The sequence below is a fragment of the Carettochelys insculpta genome, chromosome 33, assembly GCF_033958435.1.
Source record: "Carettochelys insculpta isolate YL-2023 chromosome 33, ASM3395843v1, whole genome shotgun sequence".
Classification (NCBI taxonomy): domain Eukaryota; kingdom Metazoa; phylum Chordata; order Testudines; family Carettochelyidae; genus Carettochelys; species Carettochelys insculpta.
In genome coordinates, this window is record NC_134169.1 from 853,480 (window position 1) to 878,999 (window position 25,520).

The 25,520-nt window shown below is 53.0% G+C and overlaps 1 protein-coding gene and 3 non-coding genes across 4 annotated transcripts; 3 read left to right on the forward strand and 1 right to left on the reverse strand.

Moving 5' to 3' along the window:
• Positions 1–2,224: 2,224 nt before the first annotated feature.
• On the reverse strand, positions 2,225–2,296 carry TRNAC-GCA (transfer RNA cysteine (anticodon GCA)). The gene has a single exon. It is a non-coding gene; the product is annotated as a tRNA-Cys (tRNA).
• A 5,505-nt stretch (positions 2,297–7,801) lies between these two features.
• TRNAL-UAG (transfer RNA leucine (anticodon UAG)) lies at positions 7,802–7,883 on the forward strand. The gene has a single exon. It is a non-coding gene; the product is annotated as a tRNA-Leu (tRNA).
• A 6,884-nt stretch (positions 7,884–14,767) lies between these two features.
• On the forward strand, positions 14,768–20,578 carry LOC142005143 (C-signal-like). Its single transcript, XM_074982832.1, has 6 exons — positions 14,768–14,914; positions 15,759–15,810; positions 16,512–16,699; positions 18,362–18,520; positions 19,468–19,587; positions 20,465–20,578. Exons 1-6 carry the CDS (start codon positions 14,768–14,770, stop codon positions 20,576–20,578), a joined length of 780 nt encoding a protein of 259 aa, XP_074838933.1.
• A 4,593-nt stretch (positions 20,579–25,171) lies between these two features.
• TRNAP-AGG (transfer RNA proline (anticodon AGG)) lies at positions 25,172–25,243 on the forward strand. The gene has a single exon. It is a non-coding gene; the product is annotated as a tRNA-Pro (tRNA).
• Positions 25,244–25,520: the final 277 nt, after the last annotated feature.

Consider the following 25,520-nt stretch of genomic DNA (forward strand, 5'->3'; position numbering starts at 1 on the left):
CCCCAGTTCAGGGTGTGTGAATCTGACTCTAGGCGGGAGGGAGTGTGGGGAAGGGTTTGGCAAGGTGAAATCAGGTGGAGTTGGTGTGAGAAAGGATGTTTGTTTTTCCTCCACAGCCTGGTTTGTTTTGCAAGGCCGAGTGTTACTCAGAGTGCAAGAAGTCTTGAGTTGAACTCCCTGATGGTCCCTCCCAGAAAAAGTGTGTTTGCTGCTCTCCTTGACTGTGTGTTTCCTGACGTTTTTCTCCCACACAGTGTGGTTTGTGATTTGTTCAGAGTGTGAAGTTGGTTTCTTGCTTCAGCGCTGTGAAGAGACCTTGGAAATGACCTTGGAAAGGTGAAGTTAGGTGTGGTACTTATCAGAGCACTGGCTATTTGTTCAAACCTCGTCATGGCACATATCCAGCACACACTTTCATGAAAGGTGTGTTTGGTCTGGGGGTTAGATACTCCCTTATGGTGCCATAAGTCCTGTGTTCAAATCCCAGGCAAGGCATTCATCTGCTTCTTCCAGATTGTCTTTGAGGGTTTTTTCTTCTTATTTATGTATTTATTCTTATTCTTTTTCTTATTCTTCTGATTCTCTTTCTAATTTTTCTTCTGTTCATTTTTTCAGTGTGATGGAGCAGTTGCTTCCCACTGCATGGCTCAGCCAAGGCATTAGCTCTGCCAGGATGTGGCTCCTGCCAGTGACTACAGCCCCTCGTGTTCACTGAGGTAGGACCAGTTGCTGGCGGAGGCCACCAATGCCCAGCGTGCGACTCAGCTGTGTTTTGGATAACTTGGCATTTCCCATCTTCTGGGCTAAAGGCCCTTCAATTCTCTGCCACTCCCCCAGTGCACCAGGCAGTCCCCTTTTTCCCTGCCACAAGCCCAGTCTATGCTACTCCATCAGTGGCTGTTGGGGGAACTCAGGCTCACCAACCTCTGGTTCCAGGCCAGCCTACACACCTACGCACCCCATGCCTGGCCCTGCTGGGTTCCAGCTCCTCTGCTGGGCAGACTCCAAGCACAACCTAACGGCGTAAGGGTGGGGTGGGATGGTTTAATTATCCCCCATAGAGCCCAGCCTGTCCCCTGTGTGAGCCCCACAGTGCCACACTCACCCCAGCTGAGCAGGGACACAAACATACCTGGGGGATATGGTGCTTCAACCAGGCACAGGCAAAAGGGCAGCTGTGACTCAGCTGCAGACAGGGACATGGCCAGTTGCTTGAAAGGGAAGGGTCTGTCCCCACAGCTGACTCAGGGGCTGTGGTCTCTCCCAGCTGCTGGGCTGGGCTGGGCTGTGCAGAGCTGGGGAAGGGGCAGATCATTGCCCTGAGGGAGTGAATGTCACACTCCCCACTCTGCCTCTGACAGCAACAGGTCAGCCTGCAGCACCAGCCACAGGACCTCCTGTATCTCCAACCAGAGAGGACATTTCTGGGGCCCCAATGTATCACAGAAACGTTGGTGAACCAGCCCAAGCAGAGACCCAGCTGCAGGGGAACCAATTCAGCAGGCAGGAGGGAGAAGCCCTCACGCAGGGGCAGCTGGGGAGAAAGAAGCCCAGCCCTGACAGAGATGTATCATAAACCACACACAGGTCCCACTGAGAGCTGAGCTCAGAGTGCTGAGCGCCAATCATTGCACCATGGAACCTGCAGTTTAAGCCCTTTCTGAGCACCTCTGACTCTTGGCAGGCTGCTCCCCTGCCCTCCTTGCCCCCCTCCTGCTCTTTCACCTCTCAGGACACTGCTTCCTGCTCCACTTCCCCTGCTCTCCTCGTCAGACGTCCATCTCCGCCCCTCTCGCTGCAACTCCAGAGTGAGGAGGCAGGTTCATTTCTCTCTGAAAGTGACCAGCCTGGAGAGAACTGGTGGAGAAGGAGAGACTGGAAAGGCTGGTGGTGATTGTAGAGGAGGATGTGGGTGGGGGAGGACACCACAGCCCTGGCTGTGAACTCACAGAGTGATCAACATCCTCTCTACATGCACTTAAAGCTTCACAGATACACAGGCCTGAATGTGATACATTTCGTTAACCAGGGACAAGCACCTCTTCATAGGTATTAGGCCCAATATTGCTCATGTCACTATCTACTGCCAGCTAAGGGACAGGTTTGCAAGATTTATGTGTGTCAACACTAGCAATTGTTGAGGCTTCAGCTCTGTTTAAAGAATTCCCATAGATTAGAAAACCAGAGTGTGTCAGAAACAAGGAGATCAGTAACCGTCTTTGAAAGGGAGTGCTTGGATTTGAACCAAGGGTCTCTTGATCTGCAGTCAAATGCTCTACCACTGAGCTACACTCCCTTACCCAAGCCCCCTTTTGAGTCATTGATCTTGAGTATCCTGCAGAACAAACTGTTTTCCCACCTCCTTTCCCTCCCTGAACCCAGAGTGGTTTCACAAACGCGCAGACGGGGTTTGATGAAACTTTATTTCTCCCTGTGCATGTTACAGCTTGTCCCCTGCTGACCTGGCTTCTCCCACTCAGAGTTACAGCCCCTCAGGGGGGCAGATTACCGGCATACGGGGGACAATTCTCTCCCAGCCACTTGAAGCAACATCAGTGGTTACAAAGAACGAGGAAAAAACCTACTGCAGGACACCCACCAATCAATCAGATATAGTTGGGTTTGCAGTCAGTGTCAGTCACTTCTCTACCTGGCACAGGTGGTGACCCCACAGCCTGGTTCCCTGAGGTGCTGGACAGCAGATCTTTTTCAGTGCTAACACGTCAGCCCTCGTGACAATATGAGCGCACTGTTTTCAGTAAGAAGGTGCTGGGATGCATTGAACATGCCCGTACCAGTGACATTTAATCCGTTTGGGGTTCAATACTTTCACAGTGTCACACACCTTTTAAACTGCTCTGGCAGCACAATTTCCAACAGTCCCTTTCCCAGTCATATAGTCAGAGGCACGTTGCTGCTAGGAAAGCTGGAGCGGCCTCTGCATAATAACAAACCTCTCACCATTTTCCAGTGATAGAGAGCCTGGCTCAGTGGTGGAACACTTGACTGCAGATGAAGCTATCCCAGGTGCCCCTGTTTGGATGGTTTTCTTAATGGAAATCCATTTTCACCTCTGACTCCAGTATGTTTTGGGGTTGCACTGGATGCTTGACATGGATTTAAACACTTCACACTTTCCTCTGCAAATGTGCGAAAACTGAGCAAACCCGTCCCTCAGCTACCTCAGTTCCCAGCCTCCGAGGCTCAGGTTTCTGTTTCCATCGATCACACAAAGGTGCAGTACGCTGCACATGCGCAGGGCTCTGCTTGCCATGGGCTGCACTGGGCAGGAGAACCAGACCCACAGGTGGGAGACTCAGGAGTGTGACACAGAAATGCCCTTGGTGCAGGCTGACACACCTAGGCCGTGTCTCACTCAGCCAGCAGCAACAGGGACTGAACCAGGCCCAGGAACAAGCCTGTGGTTCTGAGCAGTAAATAGTCACCAGGCAGGGGGCAGAGCTGGGCAGAGGGCCAGGCAGAGTCCTCCCACAGAGGGAGCTGCAGAAAGGACCAATGCAGCAGAGAAACAAAGAGACATAACTGCCGAGTCTCACACATTGGCTCAGAGCTACCGAAGCAAGACACGAGTGAGCCAGGCTGATGCCAGCCCCACAGCCATGGGTCAGTAATTCACCCTGAGACTGAAGGGGCGAGAGGTCCCGTGAGTGACTCCTTCCCCCAAAAGGCTCATTTGTGAGTTTACCTCTGGGCACCCAGAGGGAACAGACCCCTTGGGGCACAGCCCATGCACAGCACAGTTTAGTAAGCAAGAAAGGAAGCACAAAAATCTACCCCACGAGCCCCAGTTTGAACTCTTATTGCCAGAGACAACGACATCTCCACTGCGGCTGCTCCCAGAAAATGGAGCATCCACCAAAATGCTCGCAAGTGGCAGACTTGTGCGGTTGACACAACCAGCCCTGTTGCATGTATCTCACCTGCCCAACTAGCTCAGCAAATCTGTGTGACCAGGCAGGTGAAGGGCACAGAAACACAGAGGATGCCAAGAACAGTAACAGCAGGTTACTGCCAGTCACCAGTACCCCTGGACAGAGGCATTTGGAATTCTTTTGGTGATACCAACAGTGACACCCAGCAACCCCCCACCCTCCAGGCTGACCCCTGCACAGCCCCCTGGGCATCGTAGAGCCTATTTGTCCATTGCAGCCAGGACAACAAGCAAAGGTGAGCTAAAAGGTACCGCAGGACTTGAACCCCTCATGGGAGCATAAGGAGACTCCCAATAACCAGTTCATCTCACCAGCCTCGGTGGAAAGGAGCCATGGGCAGCTGCAGAGAGTTTGTGGTCTCTGGAATGAGCTGTGCGGGTCAGGACATTTGCTTATTCTGAGGGTCATGCGCTCCAGGGGTAGAACATTTACTAGTGCTCGTGGGTGAGTGCCCAGGGCTGGGGCTGGGAAGTGGCCATGTCAGTGTCTCACTCAGGTCAATGCTGGAAGGGAGTTTAGCTGGTGAAAACAGCCCAGGGGCAGGGAAGTGTTTCCCTGGACTCTCCAGCATTTCAGTGGGTCTGGCTGCTTTGGGGCTGGAACACTGACCTCTCCTGCTGCAGTCGTTACCCCAAAGGGGCTTGGGGGTTCCAGTCTCAGACACAGCACACAAAGCCGGGCTCAGCAGCACTGCAAGAGCCACCCCACAGTGTGGCAGCCGCCATGTGCAGTTTGACCTGAAAGCCCAGAGCTCCTCCTTTCCCAGAAGGACAGGAGTGTCCAGGGGGCCTGAAGCACTGGCCTGTCACCAGCATGTGAACCTTCAGAACATCCATTGTGGGTCAGAACAAAGGTCCCTCCAGCCCCATGTCCTGTCAGGGCCAACACCAGGGGCTGCAGAAGGTAGCAGCCTGGCACCCCTGGGTGCTGAACCCAGCAGCTCCTGTGTGCTCCTTTCAGCTGTGGAGCAGGAGATATGTCCCAAAGAGGCTTTTCCCCAGCTGCTGAGAAGCACAGAAGAATTCAGGGCTTGCCCAGGGTGAGACAGTGGAATGGAGACCTGCCCCAGGCCCTGTGGCTGGATCTATTGCTGTCAGGGGCAGAGAAACATTCCTTCCCCCGGGCAAGTATCTGCTCTTTTCCCAGGTGTGCACTGCCCAGCCCAGGAGCTGGGAGAGACCAGAGCACTGCATCAAGCCTTGGGGAACCAGCCCTTCACTCAGAGGCAGCTGCACCTGTGCCTGACCTCAGCTGAGTCAGGGCTGCCCCTTCCTTGCCAGGGAACTACACCCCTGGCTGTGTTTGGGGCCCTACTCGGCCCCACACAGCAGCCCTGAAGGGGGCAGAGCTGAGTGGAGCTGACACTTCAGTCAGGCTTGGCACTTCCAGGGCAAATGAAATCATCCCACCCCCCAGCTCTGGCAGCCAGAGCTCAGCTCAGCCTCACAGAGGTGTCCTGTGCTTGGAGTCTGCCCAACACAGGAGCTGGGAGGCAGCAAACTCACGTGTGCTGGAAGTTGCAAACAATGGGGCTGGAAATCAAGAAAGAAAGATGCAATGAGGATGGGATTTGAACCCCTGTAGGCAGAGCACAATGGATTAGCAATCAATTACTTTCACCACCTCATCTTCATGTGCTCCAAGTTTTTCATCCTTCCCAAAGTCAATCCTGCCAGGAACTTTTCTGCACCTCGCTGGTTGGCCAGGGAAACAGGATGGGCAGATTTGGCCCAACAGTACCACTCTCACTCCTGTCCCCTGCAGTGCGGCTTCCTGGGGTGAGCAGGGCCCCAAACACAGCTGGGGTGCAGTGCCCCGGCCAGACATGGGGATGAGGTGGGGGAAGCCCTGGTTCAGCTGCAGCCACTGACATGGGCAGCTGCCTGTGAGAGAAGGGCCTGTCCCCAAGGCTGGCTCAGGGGCTCTGGTCTCTCCCAGCAGCTGGGATGAGCTGGGCTGTGCACAGCTGGGAAAGGGGCAGACACTTGCTTCTGGGGTTGAATGTCAAACTCCCCTCTCTCTGACACTGAGAGCAATAGATCAGCCTGCAGCACCAGCCACAGGGCCTGAGGCAGGTGTCCGTGTGACTGTCCCTCCCTGGAGCCCCTGGGGTCCTGTAACCAGACACAATCCCCCTGCTCTACTCCATCTTGCCCCTTTTCGGTGCCTCTGAGCACACAGCACAAAGGAACAGCACAGTCTTAGAGCGTTTGAAAGCACAGACGCGCCTATCTCAAGCCCAGCGTTTAGATGCTTCAGAACACAGATGTGCAGTGTCAGCATGACCCTGGACTGAAGAGTACAGACAAGGGGGCTAACAGGCTAGATGTTGACCACAGGGCCTCAAATTGCCCTCGGCTGCTACCGATAATTGAGACGCCCACACTTCATGCAAAGCCGAGCTGCTGAGCCTTCAGCTGTACCCCTCGCTTTCCCAATGAGCCAACAAGACAGCAGGTGCTACAGGATGGGACATGAAGCAGGCGAGGCAGCGTATTGCCCAATCGTCTGCGAGTGTGACCCACAAACCTACCACACGCTGTGTAGCACACACAGACAGACGGACAGACACATCCTGCACCCAGCTACAAAGGCTGTTCACACACAGAAAAGAGGTTCTGATATTTGACAGCTAAACCATTTCCCTCAAATGTCATATTAAGCACATCTGCCCATCACACAGGCAGGTGGAGGGTTTGTGGTCCCAGTTGCTCACAACCAGACACATCCAAAGCCATGAACCACCAGCCTGGCTCAGTCACAAAGGGACAGTGGTCCCTGCTGCCCCAAGGCTGACAGAGAGCCCCTCAAGACCACCACTGCCCAATCCACCCAGGACCTGCTCCTTACTCACTCAGACAGAGCTTTGCTTGTTTTCCTTCCACCCAGAATCCCACTTCTCTTCCTGGGTTACCAGGGGCCATTCCTGGAGCACCATTGGACAGGCACAGGATTCTGCCTCCCTGCAGCCAGCCTCACCTGCACAGGCTTTGGCAGGAGAAAGAGTGGTGCTCCATTAACTGCACTGAGGTGCTAAGCTGCTCTCCTGCCTGCCTCAGCTTTACTTCCTTCTTCTGCCCCGTTCCAGCCTCACTTCTTCCTTTAGCAAGTCACGCAAAGGAGGCCAGCAGGAGAGCCGGCCTCAGTCAGTCAATCCTCAAGGGCAGAGGAGGCCAAGACACAAGCCTCCTGAAAAAGACCGGCCGAACTTGTGTAACTTCCCCAGTCTGAGAGCGACGTATATGCTCTGCTGATACCTCTACCCTTTTTCACACAGCATTTGGGTTTACTCCGGAGACAGAATGAGACCAGCTCTTCTCAGCCCCAAAGGGGAGCAAAGCAACCAAAGCACTGGTGTTTTCATGGGGCTTTAAACAAGTACATTGCACGTGTAAAGCAAATGTAACAGCCACAAAGCTACAGAAGTTCTATCTGGGTTGGGTTCCCCTCCCATCACGTCCATCCAGAAGTCACTGCTTACCCTGGCCCACGTGGGGAGCCCTTCAAAGGCTCAGCTGCTAGAGCAGAGGATGGCAGCTGCACCCAGGAACTGTGACTCCAGCTTTAAGAGTATCATGACCAGTAATCCCTATCACCTTCCTCTGTGTGTCAGTGTGATCTGGGATAAAAAGCAGCCAAGAGACACGGCAGGGGAAGGTTAGGATGTGCTAAAAGCCATCTTTTTGGAATACTGTGTCACAGCCCCCTTTTATTGAAAACTTGCTGACATTTTCACTAGGCATGACATAGGAGGCGTTTTAAAACTTCCTATGTACTCTTGGTGTAAACTGTTCTGAAACTGAGGAACTGTCAAGAGAGGTTGATGCTCGTGGGAGGTACCTTTTGTAGGTAGTGTGGCCGAGTGGTCTAAAGCACTAGATTTAGACTCCAGTCTCATTGGAGGCGTGGGTTCAAATCCCACCACTGCCGTCTTTTTATGAACTGGAAGATGGATAGAAAGCTGCATTGATGGCCAGACCCCAACTGTTGGAACTGACATCTCTGTTTGGAGATGGGTTTCAAGTATAATGTCCTCATGATCAGTTCTCTGTCTTGCAAGGTTCAACATCTTTATTGAAAAGCTGGATGAGGGGGAATACTACACCCTTAGCAAATTTGCAGATGACCCTAAACGAGGGGAAGAGGTAGATCTGCTGGAGGGTAGGGATAGGCTCCTGAGTGACTTGGATAAATTGCAGGGTGGGGTCAAAAGAAATGTGATAAGGATCAATAAGGACAAATGGGCTGTGTCCACATTTGGCCAAAACCTCAAAATAGCCATGCTAATGGCCAGCTACTCTGCTGATTGGAATAGGGGGATTTCAAAGTCTGCGGGGTCCTTTGGAAACCTGCCTGTGCACCAAAAGGAGATGATGCCAACACCCAACCCCACTGGATGACTTCACCGTAGTTGCCAACACAAGAAGATATTGCATCAGGAACTGGATTTGAGAGAAGGTCTGCCAGATCCAAACGACCACCTGTCGAGACTAGAGACCATGTTATGTCGTATTTCCAGTGCTTTCGATGTAGGATTTCTGCCAACAGTATAGTGGCTTATTCCATATTTGTTGCTGTAGTTAGAATCAGTTTTATTTTAAAATGAAGAGGCTTCTCAAGAGGGGAGGGAATGTGGTGCTTTAGGTGTAAGACTGCTTGTAACTACTAGAACTGTGAATCCAGGCTGCTGGCAGTCTGGAAACACAGAAAACATGAAGAAGAAGTTAGAAGATTCGCAGGGGCCTTACAGAGAGCTACAAAATGGTGCAGCAGCTTTGTCAAGAGGTCTCACTTTTGGAAATAAAGTGTGTGGATGTGTGTTAGTGCCGTGCTTGTACGGTACCACAGGCTGGTGGGAGCAGGTCCCTCACAATCCTGGGTGTCCCTGAGGAGCGTCACACTCAGCTTAGAAGATTGAAAAGCTGAGTTCCCTTGTTCCTGCTCTGCCCTCTTTGTGTGCAAAAGGACACTTGCCTCCTCTGTCTGCCTCCACATCAGCTCCAGTAGCTCCGCACCACAGCAGTGGTTCACAATCCGTGACCTGTTTGCAGCTCATTCAGCACCCACTTGTGACATCCTCACAAACACACAGGTAGTATTGGACACAGCCCACATTACGCACTGTGGTTTCATATGCAGCCTACAGTAGTGAACAAGTTGAGAACCATTGTGCTCGAGATGCTCAGAAGAGCCAAGTTTGGGTTAAAATTCCCCTCTGGCTGGTTCACCACCCGTTCAGCCCAGCCCAGACTCTGGGAATGGGAAAGAAAGTAACTTCTGGAGGAGATGAAATACCCTCAACAAGTTCAGCAGCTCCAGATCAACCAAGAGATTATCAGAGTGAGAATCGGGTGCCAGATAGAGGGGTCTGTAACTGTACCCGCTGAGCCCCAGGGGAGGGAAACCAGCATTCGTTGCTTCTGTGAACTCCAGCACAGACAGAGAACTGCTGCCTGGTTCTTCTTCCCCCTGCAAGTTGTGTAGGGACAGAGGTCATCAATGGCCTTGGAAAGAAGCTGTAACATTTGTAAGTTCTCCCTGGTTGTTTACACAGCTTTTCATTCCTGTGCTGGCTAAAGTAGGGCCAGCCAGCCAGTCAGCTGCTCTGGGACTGTCAATAGGGCTGCAGGGAGTTGCCTCATCAGAGACCTTGGCTTCATTACCTGCTTGCCAGAGGGTGGTCTGGAGGGTTGTTACTCATTTAAACCCTGACAGTCTGACATTGGGATTTCTGAGTGCCCCAGAACACACCTTACTGTCTCCTCTTCACTAGCAAGTAGCCCCTTTTTGCTTTTTTGTCACATGGCTGTCAGTGTGAAGAGGCACAGCTAGGTGAAGTGCATGTACGGTCCCCCGACCTGCTCATGAACTCTCTGCAGGGAGACACCAGCTAATCTCCTGCTTCTCAGAAATGTTCTTCTTCCTGTAAAGAATGTGCCAACAGGAGCTTTGTACTGCTGAAGGATTTGGGGAATGTGTCCTCAAATGTAAAGGTGCGCCCATGTAATGCCTTGAAAACAAAGCCTGATGGGAGCAAGTGAAGCAAAGCATTTTCCTCTCTTGTAAATAGCTTGTTGTTGGAAAGTCACATTTTATGACTTTACCCAGGGTAAGAATTGTGGAGTCTCACCATTGCTTGAAGTTGTTGTGGGCTACAGGGCACTCATGACTGCTGTGTAAGATATGGATTACAGAGGGATCCCTTCATGGAAACATTATGAAGTGAGAAAGGGTAGGACTAGTGGTTGATTCAGCTTGCTGGAAGCCTTTGGGCTATACAGCGGTAAAACTGGTTTGACTATTTCTTCCCCCCGCTGTTAGAAGGTGGACCTAAAAATGGGTCAATAACTATTCTGCTAGAATTCATCCTGGTGAATACCGAGATGCTGCACCTCGATGCAGAGCTGAATACCAGTGTGAACCGAAATCCCCTATGAGCTGGTAGCTGAAGCCCTGGAGTGCTTCAAACACAGGGTTCTGTCTATTGCAAAACCCACAAGACAGGAGAGGGACGTCTGGTGTGAGATGCAGCCAGCAGGTGTGAGCAGCGGGTGGGCAGCTGGCAGGGGATGCGGAACGCCGGTCCAGCACGAAGGTTGCGTTACCTCCAGTTCAGAGAGGGAATGCAGCAAGGGCCATGTCCACACTAGCCTGTTCCTTTCGGAAGGGGCATGGTGATGAGTGAGGTCGGAAGATGATAATGAGGTGCTGCCATCAACGTGCAGTGCCTCGTAAGCATAATGGAGCACAGGGCGATTGAAAAGTGCCACTTTCGAATCTTGTACCATTTGTTTGGGGGGGCCTGTCGAAAGGACCACATATTATTCAAATGTCCCTTCTTCCTGTTTTGTTTTATGAAGGGGTGAGTGTAGACAAGTCGAAAGTGATGTGTCAGGGAGTGCAGGGACTGGGGAGACTTGGAAGTGGGGCATTTGAAGTGGATAGGGAGAAAGCTTGGGTGTGTGGATTGGCTCTTTCCAGTATAGGACGGCTGAGCCTGAGAGGCAAAGGGCACTGCTCCATCTGCTTGAGCTGGGATACTTACTTGAGGCTTGGTTGTGAACTCTGGGTGTGGTATTTTCCCCAGCTTATGCCATATGACTTTTCTGCCTCTTTCATTAAAAGCTCATTTTCTACACTCAGACTCTGTGCTTGTGAGTGGGGAAGCATTGCCCCTGCGAGGCACCCAGGGCTGTGCAAATTTCCCAGGCTTCTGGGTGGGGGCTCCAGCCGGTTCTATGTGAAATGGATGAAAAGGGACCCCTCGATGTTGAAACAGACCCTGGTTGCTGCCGACTCATTCTGACAAAAGGCTTACATTACACAGCTGTAGACCCTCTTATCAGACTGAGCTCCTTCATGAGTCCCTCAGTAAATCAAAGGGGTGACTATCCTCCAGTCTCTTTCACAGAGTACTAGAAGTGGAAGGGACCTCACGAGGTCAACAAGCCCACTTCCCTGCACGTTTCCTCGCACAGAGTCCCCAAATGTCAATCAAAACTCCAGTAGCTGAGATTTATTCCCCACAAAAAGATCATTTGCATGTGTTTCGAGGTGATATTGGTGCAGGAGTCCAGAACTGTTACAAGAGAAAGAAAAGAGAAATTCCGGTCTTATTCCTAAATGTGCTCATGCTGAGCCAGATTGGAAGGTTTCCCTTCCTCATAACTTCTAGCAGTTTGTGCTTCCTGGGATACTTTTCTGATTAGGCCACGTCAAAGGCTTCTTTGTCTTTCCAATATTGTTGCTGCCTTCATTGTAGGTACAGGAGGAGAGGAGAAATGATCATGACAACGTCCCTTTCTTTACACGCTCCTCTGGGTGCCAGAAAGATCCTCGGTGTGTCTCAGAGCCAAGCAGCTCATGGTGTCCAGCCCATTGAGCAGCTGCCTTTCATGGCCATTGTGAACCTGTCACCTACATGTCCCTTCCTAGTGAATGACCAGGGATGGTAACTTAACATCTAGCTGGGTGTGGGTCACTGCTTTGTTGCTACTGCAGAGTTAATCTCTGGGCATTTCTCAGATTCTGAACAAAGAAAGAACAAACACAAAGAAAGAGCAAATGTTTTGTCTTCCAAGGTAAGAAACGTACGTTTTTGAGAGAGAAATTTATCCCTTATTGCTTCTACCTACCTGAGTGGCCTAATGGATAAGGCGTGGGCCTCTGAAGCCAAGGATTCTGGGTGCAAATCCTAGCTGGGGTAAAGCCCTTTTTCCTGACTGTCAATCTCAAGATAAATGAAAATGTGGGCTTTTAAAATCAGACAGGGTCACTTCAGCAATTGTGCATCACTGGTGCTCTTGAAGTGCCTGAGGTTGGCTTCATGTGAATGAGTTGCTGCATATTCATGTCACTGCCTCATTTGTATCTGTCATGGGGTTCAGGCTTCCCCAAACTTTGCACCCCATCTACAGGCAGGAGTGACTCTTACTCAGCAGGAGAACAGCAGGTTTATTAGCTGACAGGACACAGCATCTTACAGAAGAGTCAGTACAGCAGGCAGAGGCAGCCAGTCCAATCCATGCTGGTGAGAGGAGGCCCTGAGGGCCCCCAGAGCTGGGTCCTTCCCCCCTCCTTTGTCTCTCTCCCTCCCAGCCCAGACGAACTGCTTCCCACCTCCCAGTTTCAATTTAAACTCCTTGGGCCCGACCTCCCCCTTTGTCTGCAGTACAAAGGTGTTACCTGGTTGCCAACTTACCTCCAGCAGGAGCCCCACACCCTCTGTGAACCACTCACATAAACACACACACATACCCCCCACATCACAGCATCTTCTGAAGTGGCACACTCCCATAGCCCCTGCAAAAGAGAGGCTAAAGTGGCCCCACATCCTGCATGTATCAGACAGAAGTTGGGCTGTGGAGAAGGAGAAAGGGGTTGCTTGAGAAGAAGCAGATCCTGAAAATAGGCCACTGTGGGAAAGGAAGAGACTCAAAGCTGTGGGTACCCAAAAGGCTCCTGTTACCACCTGCCTTCAGCCCGAGGAGACGGATGGAGTGAGACCTCTCCTGCTGGCAGCACAAACACTCTCCTGTTCCTGCCCTGGGCTTTGCCGTTCCTCTGCATGCAAGTGACAAACACTCTCTTTTGAGTCATTGATCTTCAGACCCCTGCAGGACAAACCCGGCTTCCCCAGCTCCTTTTCCTCCCCACGTCCAGAGTGGTTTTACAAATGGAGTTTAATTAAACTTTCTCTCTCTGGAACAAAAAAAGCAGTAAAGTAGCACTTTAAAGACTAACAAAATAATTTATTAGGTGAGCTTTCGTGGGACAGACTCACTTCTTCAGACCAGAGCCATAGCAGAACACACTCAATATTTAAGGCACAGAGAACCAAAAATAGTCATCAAGGTTGACAAATCAGAAAAAAATCATTATCAACGTCGGTAAATCAGAGAGAAGAGGGGCGGAACGGAGGGGGGGGGAGTCAAGAATTAGATGAAGCCAAGTATGCAAAAGAGCCCCTACAGTATCTCAGAAAATTTGCATCCTGAGTGAAACCACATGTTAATGTGTCGAATTTGAATATGAAAGAGTTCATCACGAGCATGGAAATTCTTTCCCAGAACAACCATTCCCATTGCCTGCAGCACCAGTGCTCCACAGAGCAGCCTGGGAATGACTGGCTGAGAATCAGCACACGGGATCATTTCCAGGGCAGAAGGCAATATGCCGCCTCTGTGATAGACCCAACCTGGAAAGCAGCCTATGGAAACTGGAAACACAGAAATGATCCAGGCGCACGGACAGTGCAGACAGAATGCCTGTCCACACTGGAGCTGGGGACAGGAGCTGGCTGGCTTATGTCGGTGCACAGCAGCAGCCTGGAGCTGTTTGCTGCCTTTTGACTCTGTGCAGACGAGAAAGGACAACTTGTTTCCAGCCTCAGCGGAGGGTGGGGAGAAAAGAAGAGCTCTGCAAAGACAAGGGCCAAGTTATCCCTCCCACCCACCCCATATGCTGTGGCTGGAAGCAGCTCCTGTCCCTTTCCTCCCACACACATTACAAAAATTGCTGCTGGGCACATTCTGATGGGAACCCTGACAGAAATCTGGGCTGGGCGTGTGACCCTGCAGGCTGCGTTCTGCTGGAATCCAACTGAACTTGCTCAAACTTGAGGAATTTTACAGGTGTCCCATATTCAGCAAACGGAAACATGGTCACTCTCGGAAAAGTGCTGCCTTGGATTGTGGAAGAGACTCCTTGAGAAGAACCCGACCTTGTCTCTTGCAACAGTGAAGATCTTCTCCAGCTCTAGCGGGGCTGGGTACAGGCACCTGACCCATTGTCATTGCCTCTACAAATACACGTCTACATCCTTAGCCGTGCACAGCCTCGCCCTCCGCTTTGGAGCCAAAATCAACAAGCCACAGAACTCTACTGCAAAATCCTGGCCTCCATCTACATAATCTTACAGTCCTTCACCCAGTCCCACTTTCTCCCTCTTCTGCGTACGGCACCTCTGACAGCTGTGGAAAATGGATCTTCATTGCAGTGACTCCTCGGTCACAGCACGGTCACCGCAGTGGTGTTGCCCTTCTGCACAGGAAGGCAGCCAGAAGTTGATTGGCCCTGCACCAAAACATGAGTAAGTAGCAAACCAAACCAAACCGACCAACCCGCTCACCTGAGAGGAGGAGTAACAAATAGACAAATAAGGTCTGGCGTATTGGAGCACTTTCTGTTTTGTCACCTGATAGCAGCAGAGTTATTTCCCTGGATGTATCATTCCATAACCCCAGCTGTGAGCAGGCAGGGAACTCAGGGCTCTGACTAGTGCAGCTCTCACTGAGTAGAGGCAGGGAGGTGCCATGGCTGGTTTAAATCTCCGCAGTGTTCTGGTGACAGGGGCCAATCAAGGAATCGGCCTGGAACTGATCAAGCAGCTTCTGGGGAACTCCAACCCACCAGAGTGGGTCTTTGCCACCTGCCAGGACCCAGCAGGGGAGCAAATGCAGGTGAGAACGGGGCAAGGGGGGTGGAGTTAGCAGTAGCTGGAGGGGGAAGCAGAAGCTGCGCAAGGGGCTTCCAGTGTTGCAGCACTTGGGGCTGAGACCCACACACTGGAGCAGGCAATGACTGCAGACCCTGCTCCAGCTCGAAGGTGCACAGTTGCACCCCAAACCCTCTACACCTGGCAGCTCAGGTCCCAGAGCAGTGAGGATGTGGCAGCATTTGGTGAGCCTGGGGCACCGACCCAGGGGCTGTGGATCGTCTTGCCCAGCATAGGTGAATAATGACTATAGCACAGCAATACCCAGTCCCACCAGCCTCCAGTGAGCCTAATTCATGAGTCTGACACCTCCCTTGTCTGCCACTACCTCAGGTCCTCTGTCTTCTCAGCTCTGCTCCCACACCCAGCCTGGAGAACTGCAGATTCTGAGTAACTTCTGGGTCATGGCACCAGCTCCTTCCACAGCTGACAAAATCCCCACTCACAACCAACTCCTGAGAACTTGAGACACTGCCAGATCCCAGCGGCTGGGGGGAACCCCCCTTACCTCCCCTGGGGGAACTGACCTCCAAAAGCCTCCTCCCAGTCCCCATGAATGATGGGGAAGTGATTTGTGTCCCAGACTCCATCACACTGAGTTAGACAATGGCACTGGAAATGCTCAGGGGCAATTAGAAGCCTCCTACTGGTACAGAAACCAGGGCAGGTTGTTGTACAAGGAGGCTTGGTGGAGAAAAGCAGTTAAGACATTGACTTGGTTCCCAGGGTCAGTGGGGATCTGGATCCTGCCCAGCATGGCCCTGGGCATGGGCCCAATGTCAATAACCATTTACTTCATTCTTTTTCAGGAATTGCGGAAGCTGGAGGCCAAACATCCGAACCTGGTGATCATTGCGCTGGGTGGGTGCCCGGCCCCAGGCCCAGAGCTGAGGTTCCATCTCCCTGCAGCATGTTCTTCCTGTTCCTATCCCCCTCTGCATCCCCCCTCCCAGGTTCACCCAGTCCCAGTGAGGAGAACAGGACCAGAGTCAATAATCGCTGAGAGCTCATTGATACCTTCACCAGCCCCAGAGGAGGCAGGTGTGAGTGGAAATTCTGGCAGGGTTGGTTGGCTCTGGAGAGGCTGGAAAGCCCCAGGACCACCATGTGGCAGGTTCCTCCTGTGAGAGTCACACATGGGCAGCTCTGTCTGGCATTCCCACCTCTGGGATGGAGCCCTGCACGTCCAGCTGGGGACTTCTCTCACCTACAATGCATCACAAGCAATTCTAAACCATCCACTTCCTTTGTCTAAGTGAGATCAACTCCGCGCGTATGAACTAACCACTAACTCCAGCACATTTCCATTTTCTTGGCTACTCAGATTGTCCAAGGAACTGATCATAATTGTCTCTCTGAATTAGCTTTTCCTCTTGTTGCTCCAGCACAGCTCCCCGTGCCTGGACCCAGCAGCAGTCCCCAACCCCCACCTCCTTTCCCCAACCCCCCTCCCACCTCTGAGCCCAATGGAAGAAGCCCTCTGGCCCAGGGGGCTGTGCTCTGGTGGGGGTGACATTGGAGAGGAGGAATCATGCTCTTGACCCCCTGCTCTGTCGCTGTAGATGTCACAGACCCAGCCAGCATCAAGGCGGCGGCAGCCAGAGTTGAGACACACCTGAAAGGCTCCGGGCTTAATCTGCTGATAAACAATGCTGGGATAGTGAAGTTGAACACACTGGAGTCAGAGACACCAGAGGACATGGCCCTGGTGTACGCGACCAACGTGACGGGGCCCTTGCTGGTGAGCCAGGTAAGGGCCCTGACAGAGAGCACGTGGCCAGATGCACCAGGGTTTGACAGTGCTTGGGCCAGGAGTCCTCCCTTCCCTGGGATTGGGTCACTGGGTCAATATGGGGCCTTGGCTGGGAACACAAAGGCTGCAAGTGTATTGAGGGACTTGAACCTCTCAGAAATGAAACCTCACCCCAGATCCCTGCATGGCCCTGGCTCTGCACACACACTGCTTCAATCCCTCACTTTTCACACCCAGAGCGTCAGTGCAAGGACAGCGTCATTCATGAAGCCCCAGTTCCCTTACTTGAGAGACCTCTGTCTCCCCAGTCCCACCACTATGTGTGGCCTTAAGAGGACTCTCTCCCCGTCCCCTCAGATGGGGCCCAGCCGGCAGAGGGGCATCTGTCTGCTCCGGGGCTGAGGGTGACTGCAGCACGGAGCTGCGAGATGGTCTCTGGCTGGCCGGGCTGGGGCTCATGGACGTAGGTCCACAGCCAGGAACTACGGCCCTTCGAACTGTGAGGACAGAAACGTGTCCTTTCTCCTTGACAAATAGTCCCCAGTGGGATAAGCAGCAGGAAGGGGCTATCAGGGCTGGTTCCCTCTTTTACCAAAGGCACTGAGTGCTTGTGAGCATCTCTATAAAGCCCCTGGACCCCCTGGGCAGCCCATGAGGCTCACAAATGGGCACCTGGGTGTGAGTGGCGGCAGGAACTGGCACAAACTCGACAGCCCAAAAAATGAGCTTCCCCATGTGTTCACTACAAACCCATCTCTGCTAGTGCTCAGCAGACTGATGGCCCCAAGTGGGCTCACTCCAGGTGCCATACGAGCTGCAAGTGGCAGCACACAAGGGGCTGTGGGGGGCAGGACAGGCTCGGAGGGCTCCACGCTGGGTGGGTCTGTCACTGGCCTGTGTACAGAGACCGAGTGTGGCACAGGCCGGGGAGTCAGGGCTTGTGTGGCCAGAGGCCGGGGGGTTCAGGCACCTGCTGCGGAGACGGCACAGACCAGTTAGCTTCACGCCAAGGGCAGCTGGTAGGGAGATGCCTCAGAGCAGGGGAAAGAGATTCTTCCAACCCCGGCAGGGCTGTGGGGAGGCTCTGTGCCCTCCCTGGTCCTCATCCTTCCTCTCCTCTCCCCACACACCCTGGCTCCTGGCCAAGCCACAAGCTGTAGCCTGGCTGGGCAACTCAAACCATTTACCTGCCCAGGGTAGGCAGGTGGGGGAGCAACATCCAGCCTGAGTCCCTGATCCCAGGGCCTCCTGCTCAGGATATAGGGGGGGTTCCCACAGGTGTCCACATGACTCTTCCCCTGCCCTGGCTCTGGCTTGCAGCCTTGCCCAGCAAAGACTCACAGCTGAGGAGCTGCAGCTGGGCCATGCTCAGAGCCATGTGGGCAGCTGTGGGGAGCCGCAGACCCCCCATCTATCTGCCCTGGATGGGGACTCTGAAGGCGGGAACATGAGTTGCGTCATTCTGGGCTCCTACCTGGGCATGAGCAGGGTCCACAGCTCCCCACACCTGCCTGTGTGGGGCTCCTACTTCTGGCCTGGCCGGGAGCTGGGTTTCCGGGGGAAGAGCAGAGACCCACCGCATTCTGGTGGCCTGTCTCACGAGCACGAGGCTGGTTCCTTTTCTGACCTCACGGCTGCTCTGCTCTCCCCACTGCCCAGGCCTTCCTGCCCTTGCTGAAGCAGGCTGCCCAGGGAAGCCCCCAGACAGGGCTGAGCTACAGCAAGGCGGCCATCGTCAACATGTCCAGCGAGGCTGGCTCCATCCGGAATCTCTACCTCTGGCATCTGGGACAAGTCATCTCCTATCGCTGCAGCAAGGTACAGGGCACACCCAGCAGGGCCGGACTGCTGCCTGGGTCTGCTACTTGCACAAACCCCTGTCAGTCGGTGTCTTCCCCTTGTTCCCCATCCTACTGCCACCACTCCAGCCTCCAGCGCTGTGCTGGGCAGGGCCGGCAGATTTTTGTCTGCCTGCAATTCACTTGGGCTTCAGATCAGAGTTCCCATCCGGTGAGGAACTTTCTGTTGTGCCTGTATCCCGCTGGAGAAATCCTCACACTCTGAGGGGCCAGGGCAGCTCAGTCCCAGTCCAGCCAGTCTCAGCTGAGGGAAGGTCACTGCGGAGCTATGAATTCTATCCCCCCTGGGGTGGACATACCCCATTTTGAGACCATCCCCAGTTCAACTCAAGGGGGTCAGATCCTTGCTGCGTCTGGCTCAAATGTCGGGTACCCCAAAGGAGCATCGATGTCACATTTCCACTTTCCTCTAACTGCCCAGATCCTGCGTAACAGAGAGCAGCCTCAGCACAGCTCTCATGTGTGCTCACCTGTCACGGCTCACTGCAGGCCTGTCAGCATCAGTGGCTCATCAGAGTGCAGCCACACCTGCATCTCGGTGGCTTGCTGTCCTCATTGAGCCCATCAGAGACTGCAGCTCCCACGAGTGTTTTCTTCTCACTAGTGTTTCCAACAGACTGAGTACTTGGGCAGCCATCTGGGAAAAACTCACATGCCACCCAGGTGATCAGCAGAGCGCGCACAGCCAGCAGCGTGTGTTTTCATTGGTGGGTGCCATCCACACATGCTTCAGTGCACATAAAGTTTATTCTGCACATAGAAGGACAAAAACAAAAGGAGCTCTGCTCTCACACCTTTGTCTCTCTGTCTGTCCCATCCCTCCCTTCGGGAGGGTGGGTCGTTTCCTACAAGGCTCATTCCCTCCCACACACTCTGCTGTCTCTGCTCATGGTGTCTCACCTGCAGGCTGCTCTGAACATGCTCACCAAGTGCCAGGCCTTGGGGTATGGTGGAGACGGGATCCTGAGTGTCGCTGTCCATCCTGGCTGGGTGCAGACAGACATGGGGAATTCTGACTCCATCCAGGTAGGTGCCTCGCTCGGAGAGGACAGTGATTGCCAAGTGTTAGGAGCAGATGTTTATTGTAGGGGTAATGGCTGTGCTGGAACCCATCCTGCCCTCCGCCTCTGCCCTGCGTGGAGGGATTGTGTCCCACTCAGAGGCCCTCAGGGATTCCATGCTGTGCTCTGGGCTTCCAACCTCCTGCTGCCGCTTGCTTGGTTCCTCAAGCTGCTGGCATCCCCGAGTGAAGGTGAGCAGAGCTGCTGCTGCTGCTGCTGCTGCTGCTGCTGCTGCTGCTGCTGTGGGGTTTTTATGGGCACCAGCTCACAGGTACTTTCATGCAGTCATGTCTGTGCTCTCCACCCAGTATCTTCATGTACCCCCAAAGCCCAAATCCCATCCTGGACTCTGGACAACTTCAACTTACCACTCTCTAGCCAAGAGCTGAAACCCACTCCAGCTCCCCAGCCCAGATCCTGGACCCCCATCCTCACACCCACCCCCCAGTCCTGAGCACCTTCCACATCTTCTGGTAGCCCAAATCCCTAATTTCCAGCTTTTCCCTAAAGCCCAAACTCCCAGGCAGAGCCCTCACACTCCTGCATCCCAACCCTCTGTCCCAGCCCAGAGCCCCTCCCCCACTCAGACCCCTTGGCCCCACTCCCACCGCATGAATTGTGTTACCTGCACCAGGGTGAAGGTCATGCATCACAACACAGCTGTGTTTTGCACACCCCCTGCCTTGGGACACACAAGAAAATTCATGCCACTCGGGAGGGACAGTTCAAGGGAACTCCAGCTGGGCCAAGGGCTCAACTTGGTCCTGTCTCTGAGCCCCTGGGGTCCTGGGATGCTCCCAAAGTCAGCTCCCTCACCTCACTCTGCTTCCCCCAACCCACAGGCCCCAGTGACGGTGGAGGCAAGTGTCAGAGGGATGCTGCACGTGCTCTCCACGCTCTGCGAGAAGGACAATGGAGGCTTTGTGAACTGGGAAGGGAAAGTTCTTCCTTGGTGAGATGTTCCCAGCCCTGCGCCAAGAGCCCTGGGCCAGGCTTTTCCAGTGACCGTGCTGTCAGCTGTGCCTCTGGCCTCAATAAACCCACTGAGCTAACGCAGGGGCCCTGATTGAGCCTGGCCTGGTCTGTCCTGTCCTGGAAGCCACCGGCTGCACCTGGGTGGAGATGCCATGTGACCACTGGTACCTCCCTCCACAGCCAAAGCCCAGAGCTGGTCTGTGAGGCAGGAGCTTTGGGTGTCCAGCTGGGAGAGGGTGGCTGAGAGTGAGGAAAACACCCAGGACCTCACTGCTGCAGGGAAGAGGCCCAGGGAGAGCTCACAGGCAATGACACCCCTTCTTCCACACTTGTGCAGTATATTGAATTAGCCACCCTGAGTTATCTTGGCCAATGCTACCTAACCTGGGCCAAGAAGCCCCTGCCCCTGAGGCAGCGCAGGGGGCACTGGGAGGGGGAGGCCAGGAGCCTCTGGATACACTGGGTGTCTCTCTTCATCAGTCTGTCATACAGGAGGATTGTCTGGGCACAGCTGAGAAAGCCAAACCAGGGCAAATTGCTAACACAGTGTGTCCCGGTGTGGGCCAGGGTGTGCCCCAACTGGGGTGGAGCAGGCCACAAGACCTCCCCAACTCTCAGCCCTGCCTTGTTCTGGGCAGGCAGCAGTCCCCATAGGGCCCAGTCCTCCTTATCTGGGCTGCAGGTGGGCAGAATATGGGCCCTGGCCCTGAGGCAGGATTGGCCACATCCCACTTAGGCAGTCAAGGTGTAAGCCACAGACCTAGGTCAGGGCAGGGTCACAGTTGATTAGTCAGGCTCAACCCCTTCAGCAGGGCAGGGCACACACAGTCTGTGTAGCAGCCCTGGATCTGGGGCAGGGCTGGGCCACCTTTAATCAGGCTCAGCACCTTGTTAGCAGCTTGTGAGCAGCCACGGCTAACCTGCCTTTGCTTTGAAGTAGCCCAGGCACTTTGAAGTACCGGCGGGTTACTCACTGTGACAGACAAGCTGGCACTTCCAAGTTTGTAGCTTCAAAGTTGCGCGGGGGGGTGCGGGGAGGAGAGAGAATTAGCTTAATGAAGTGCTGCATTTGCATTACAGCACTTCATTAGTAATCTCCCAACACCCTATTTCCCATGCTCCCTTCCAAGATGGGAGCCAGTGCAGACACAGCCTGAGATACCCGGGCAGGTTACTGAACGAATTTAGAAATAGTGGATGGCTTTTTTTGAGGTCTTTAAACCTCATTCTACTAGGAATAGTGCCTATTCCAAAAGAGAGAATGGGGCTGTATGGACAGGTAACTGGGGCTCTTTCAAAGAATAGTTTATTCCGAAATAATGCTGCTGTATCGCCATAGCGCCAGTGTGCTTCAAGGGCTCTAATCTGAACTAGGCTGTCTTGTGTGGGGACGTGCTGTTTTCCAATAGGTTTTGTTTATTCTGGGCCTTCCTTGGTGCGTGAAGGCGTTATTATCAAATGGCTTATTTGGGAGGAATAATTCTGAAATAAGCTGTTCTGAAATAACTCTGTAGTGCAGACAAACCTGGAAAACCTCTGCCCTGGGGAATAACAGCGGTGGTGAACTGGCAATGTGTAAAGACAAATTCCTGATTACAACCAGTCACAGTGTGGGATTATTTTGGGTGTGTGGACACTACAGAGTTTATATATATATATATATATATATATATATATACGTATGAGGATACAGATGTCACGGAAGTGTAAGGGACCTCAGGAGGTCATTAAATCCAGTCCTCTGCCCTCCTGGCAGGACCTAACACCTTCCCTGACAGGCATTATTTTTTTTTATCTCTATATAGGGCTTGTCTACACTACCTCTCCCTCCCTACTTGGAAGGGAGCATGTTACGTAGGGTGTAGGGAGATTGTTAATGAAGTGCTGTGCTGCACAGGCAGCGCTTCGTTAAGCTAATTCCCCCCCACCAGCAACTCTTTAGTGTCGGCTGGTGTGTAGCTGGGGCTCACCTGCCCGTACTTTGCACTGCCTGGGGTACCCCAAAGTCCCCTGAGTCCTCAAAGTTTGGAGGAGTTTAACACTTTGGAGTTGCCGGGGGCGGGGGAGAATTAGCTGAATGAGGTGCTGCGTATGCAGCACAGCACTTCATTGATGACGTCCTCACGCCCTGCTCACCAGCCTCCCTTTGAAGGAGGGCAGGGTTGTAGACAGACCCATTTGCCCCAGACTCCTAAATGGCTCCCCACAAGGGCTGAGCTCACCCCCCTGGGTTGAACAGGCCAATGCTCAAAGCACTGAGCTCGCCGGCCTGCAGAGCAGGACCTTGGAAATGAGCAACAGGCAGCTGCAGGGCCCCTGGCCACTGAATGAGATTTCCTCCCCTCCCCCACCAGCCTGGCCTCCCCTTTCAGACTCTCTCACCCATCCCCCACTGCTCTGAGCCCAGCTGGGGGTTCCCTCAGCCCCGGCTGCCCCTTGCCAGCTGTCCTGGGCCCTGCAGTGGGTCCCTCAGATCCTGTCTCTCCCACCCCTCCCCAGTGCCCTGATCCCCTTGTCCCCTCAGACCCTGCCAACCCCCCCACTGCCCTTTTCCCCTCCTCCCTCAGCCACAAGCCCTGCCCGGGTTCCCCTTCACACCTGCCACCCGTCCTCCCTGGCACCCGGCCTCCTCCTCCCTCTGCACTGTTTGTCACCCACTGAGGTCTTGGGCCCTGCCACAGGCTGTGTCAGAACAGAGACAGCCCGTGGGTGCAGCCCCTGCCTGGGGGAGGATCCTGCGGCTCTGTCGTCACGTGCCGCTTCTTCCAGAAGTGGCGTAATAATGAGCTGTCCAGGAGATGCGAATGAGGCATGGATGGAAATGTTCTGTACCTCATTAGCATATGGGCTCATTATTTGGAGTCCAGAAGAAGCTCTTCCAGACTCCAAAACACACGTTCAGACGCGCGGCCCACGGGGATCTTACAGAAGGAAACGCTCCCTCCAGAAGCCCCTTCTGCCTCAGTTTTTCTTTCCTTTTTTATTCTTTAATTTTTATTCATTTCATTTTTTAATTCCTCATGAGGCCGTTCAGTATTTTCACATCATTGATGCATTTGGGGACAAAATTCTTTGCAACAAGATTCCAACATTTTATCTCCTCCTCAAACTGCCATACCAAAGCTAATTATTTTCTCCAGGTCAGACTGGGGGAGGTCTCAGGGGGTGGCCAAGCTATTTTGTAGCATCACAAAACAAGCAGTTCTGTAGCACCTGAAAGACGAACACACACCTATATGAGGGAAAGAGCTAACTGATAGTTTCATTCATGGTCCCAGTTAGATTATTGCTTTGGTAAGAGGGCTGATAATAGGAAGATGGGTCCTCGAGCCCAAAGGCGTGTGGCCACCACCAGAAGAACTGTGGGACATGCAGCAGAGCCAAGGGATGGGAGGGAAGCTGGAACATGCATGGAATCAACTGTGACCTTCCCTTTCCTTTCAGAGATGGGGGTTCGTGATGTCCTCATGCCACAATGCCTGGCTGTGCGTTTTCTTTTAATCATTCTCAGTTCTCCGTATTGCCTTACACGCATTGCTGCTCAGCAAACTTTCTCTGCTATTAATCTCTGTGCCTATATATGCTGTATGGTACTGCTATCTTTCCCAAATCCCACGTGCTTGTCTGCTAGATGTTCTTTTTGCGGTGATCTCAATCTCTCCATCAGTATCATCAACAGCATCTTGCCTTGATGACTCATTAGTGCAATCGTTCTGTGCACTTCCTTTCTTCTGGACTGTCACTACCACGGACCTTGTCCATTCCTTAGTGGCCTTTCCTTCTTTCCTTGCGATGCTACAGAGTTGGTGTATTTCCTGAATCATACTGAATCATACTTTCTCTGTTGTATTTGATCATCTCTCCCATGAGCTTATCATTTGCAGGGCTTTTGTTTTTCTTTAGTCGTCTCACTGCTCTTTCTACTTCCTCCTTCGAAATACCAGATGAAACTCTGCTACCTGCACACACCTGACCCCTGCCAGCCCCAACTCCTGGTCCTGCCCAGATTTGATGGTGTTTGGATCTTGTAATGCATGGGAGCAAGCTGAGCTTGTTTTGGTGGAGTCACATGGACCAGGCAGGTGAAGAGTGGTGAAGGACTGAGCCCAGCAGCACCAGCCCCCTGTGCTCATGAATCTCATGCTAACCAGGAGGAAGTGTGGGGAAGTCCTTGACAAGGTGAAGTCAGGTGCAGCTGGTGTGTGGGGCTGTTTGGTTTTACTTTTGTCTAAAATTGTGAGAAGTGACGTTCGCTTTTTGTCAGAAGCCGGGTTTGTTTTGCAAGGCCAAGTGTTGCTCAGGGAGCAGGAAGTCTTGAGTTGAACTCCCTGATGCCCCCTCCCAAAGAGTGTGTTTGTTGCTCTCCCTGACTTTGTGTTGCCTACATTTTTCTTACACACGGTGTGGTTTGTGAACTGTCCCGAATGTGTAGTTGCTTTCTTGCTTAAAAGCTGTGAGGAGAGCTTGGAAATGACCTTGGAAAGGTGAAGTTAGGTGGAGTGTTTATCAGAGCACTGGGGGTTTATTGAAACCTGATTCTGTGGAAAGCCCAGTGCTTTTTTTTTCAGAAGAAGGGCTTGTTGGTCTAGGGGTATGATTCTCCCTTAGGGTGGGAGAGGTCCTGGGTTCAAATCCCAGACAAGCCCTCTTTCTGCCATTGTCTGAGAGCTGACCCAGACAGATCAGGGGCTCCTCTCCTCTGACATGATTTTCCTCTGTTCATTTGCTCAGAGTAATGGAACAGCCACTTGTTTCTGGATGGCTCAGCTCAAGCATCAGCTCTGTCAAGATATGGTCCTGCCAGTGATTCCACTTCTCCTGTTCACTGTGGCAGCCCCTCTTGCTGGGAGAAGTTGCAACTGTCCAGCTTCTGATTCTCCCTTTTGTCTGGATGACTTGGCTGTTCTCCCTTCTGAGCTACAG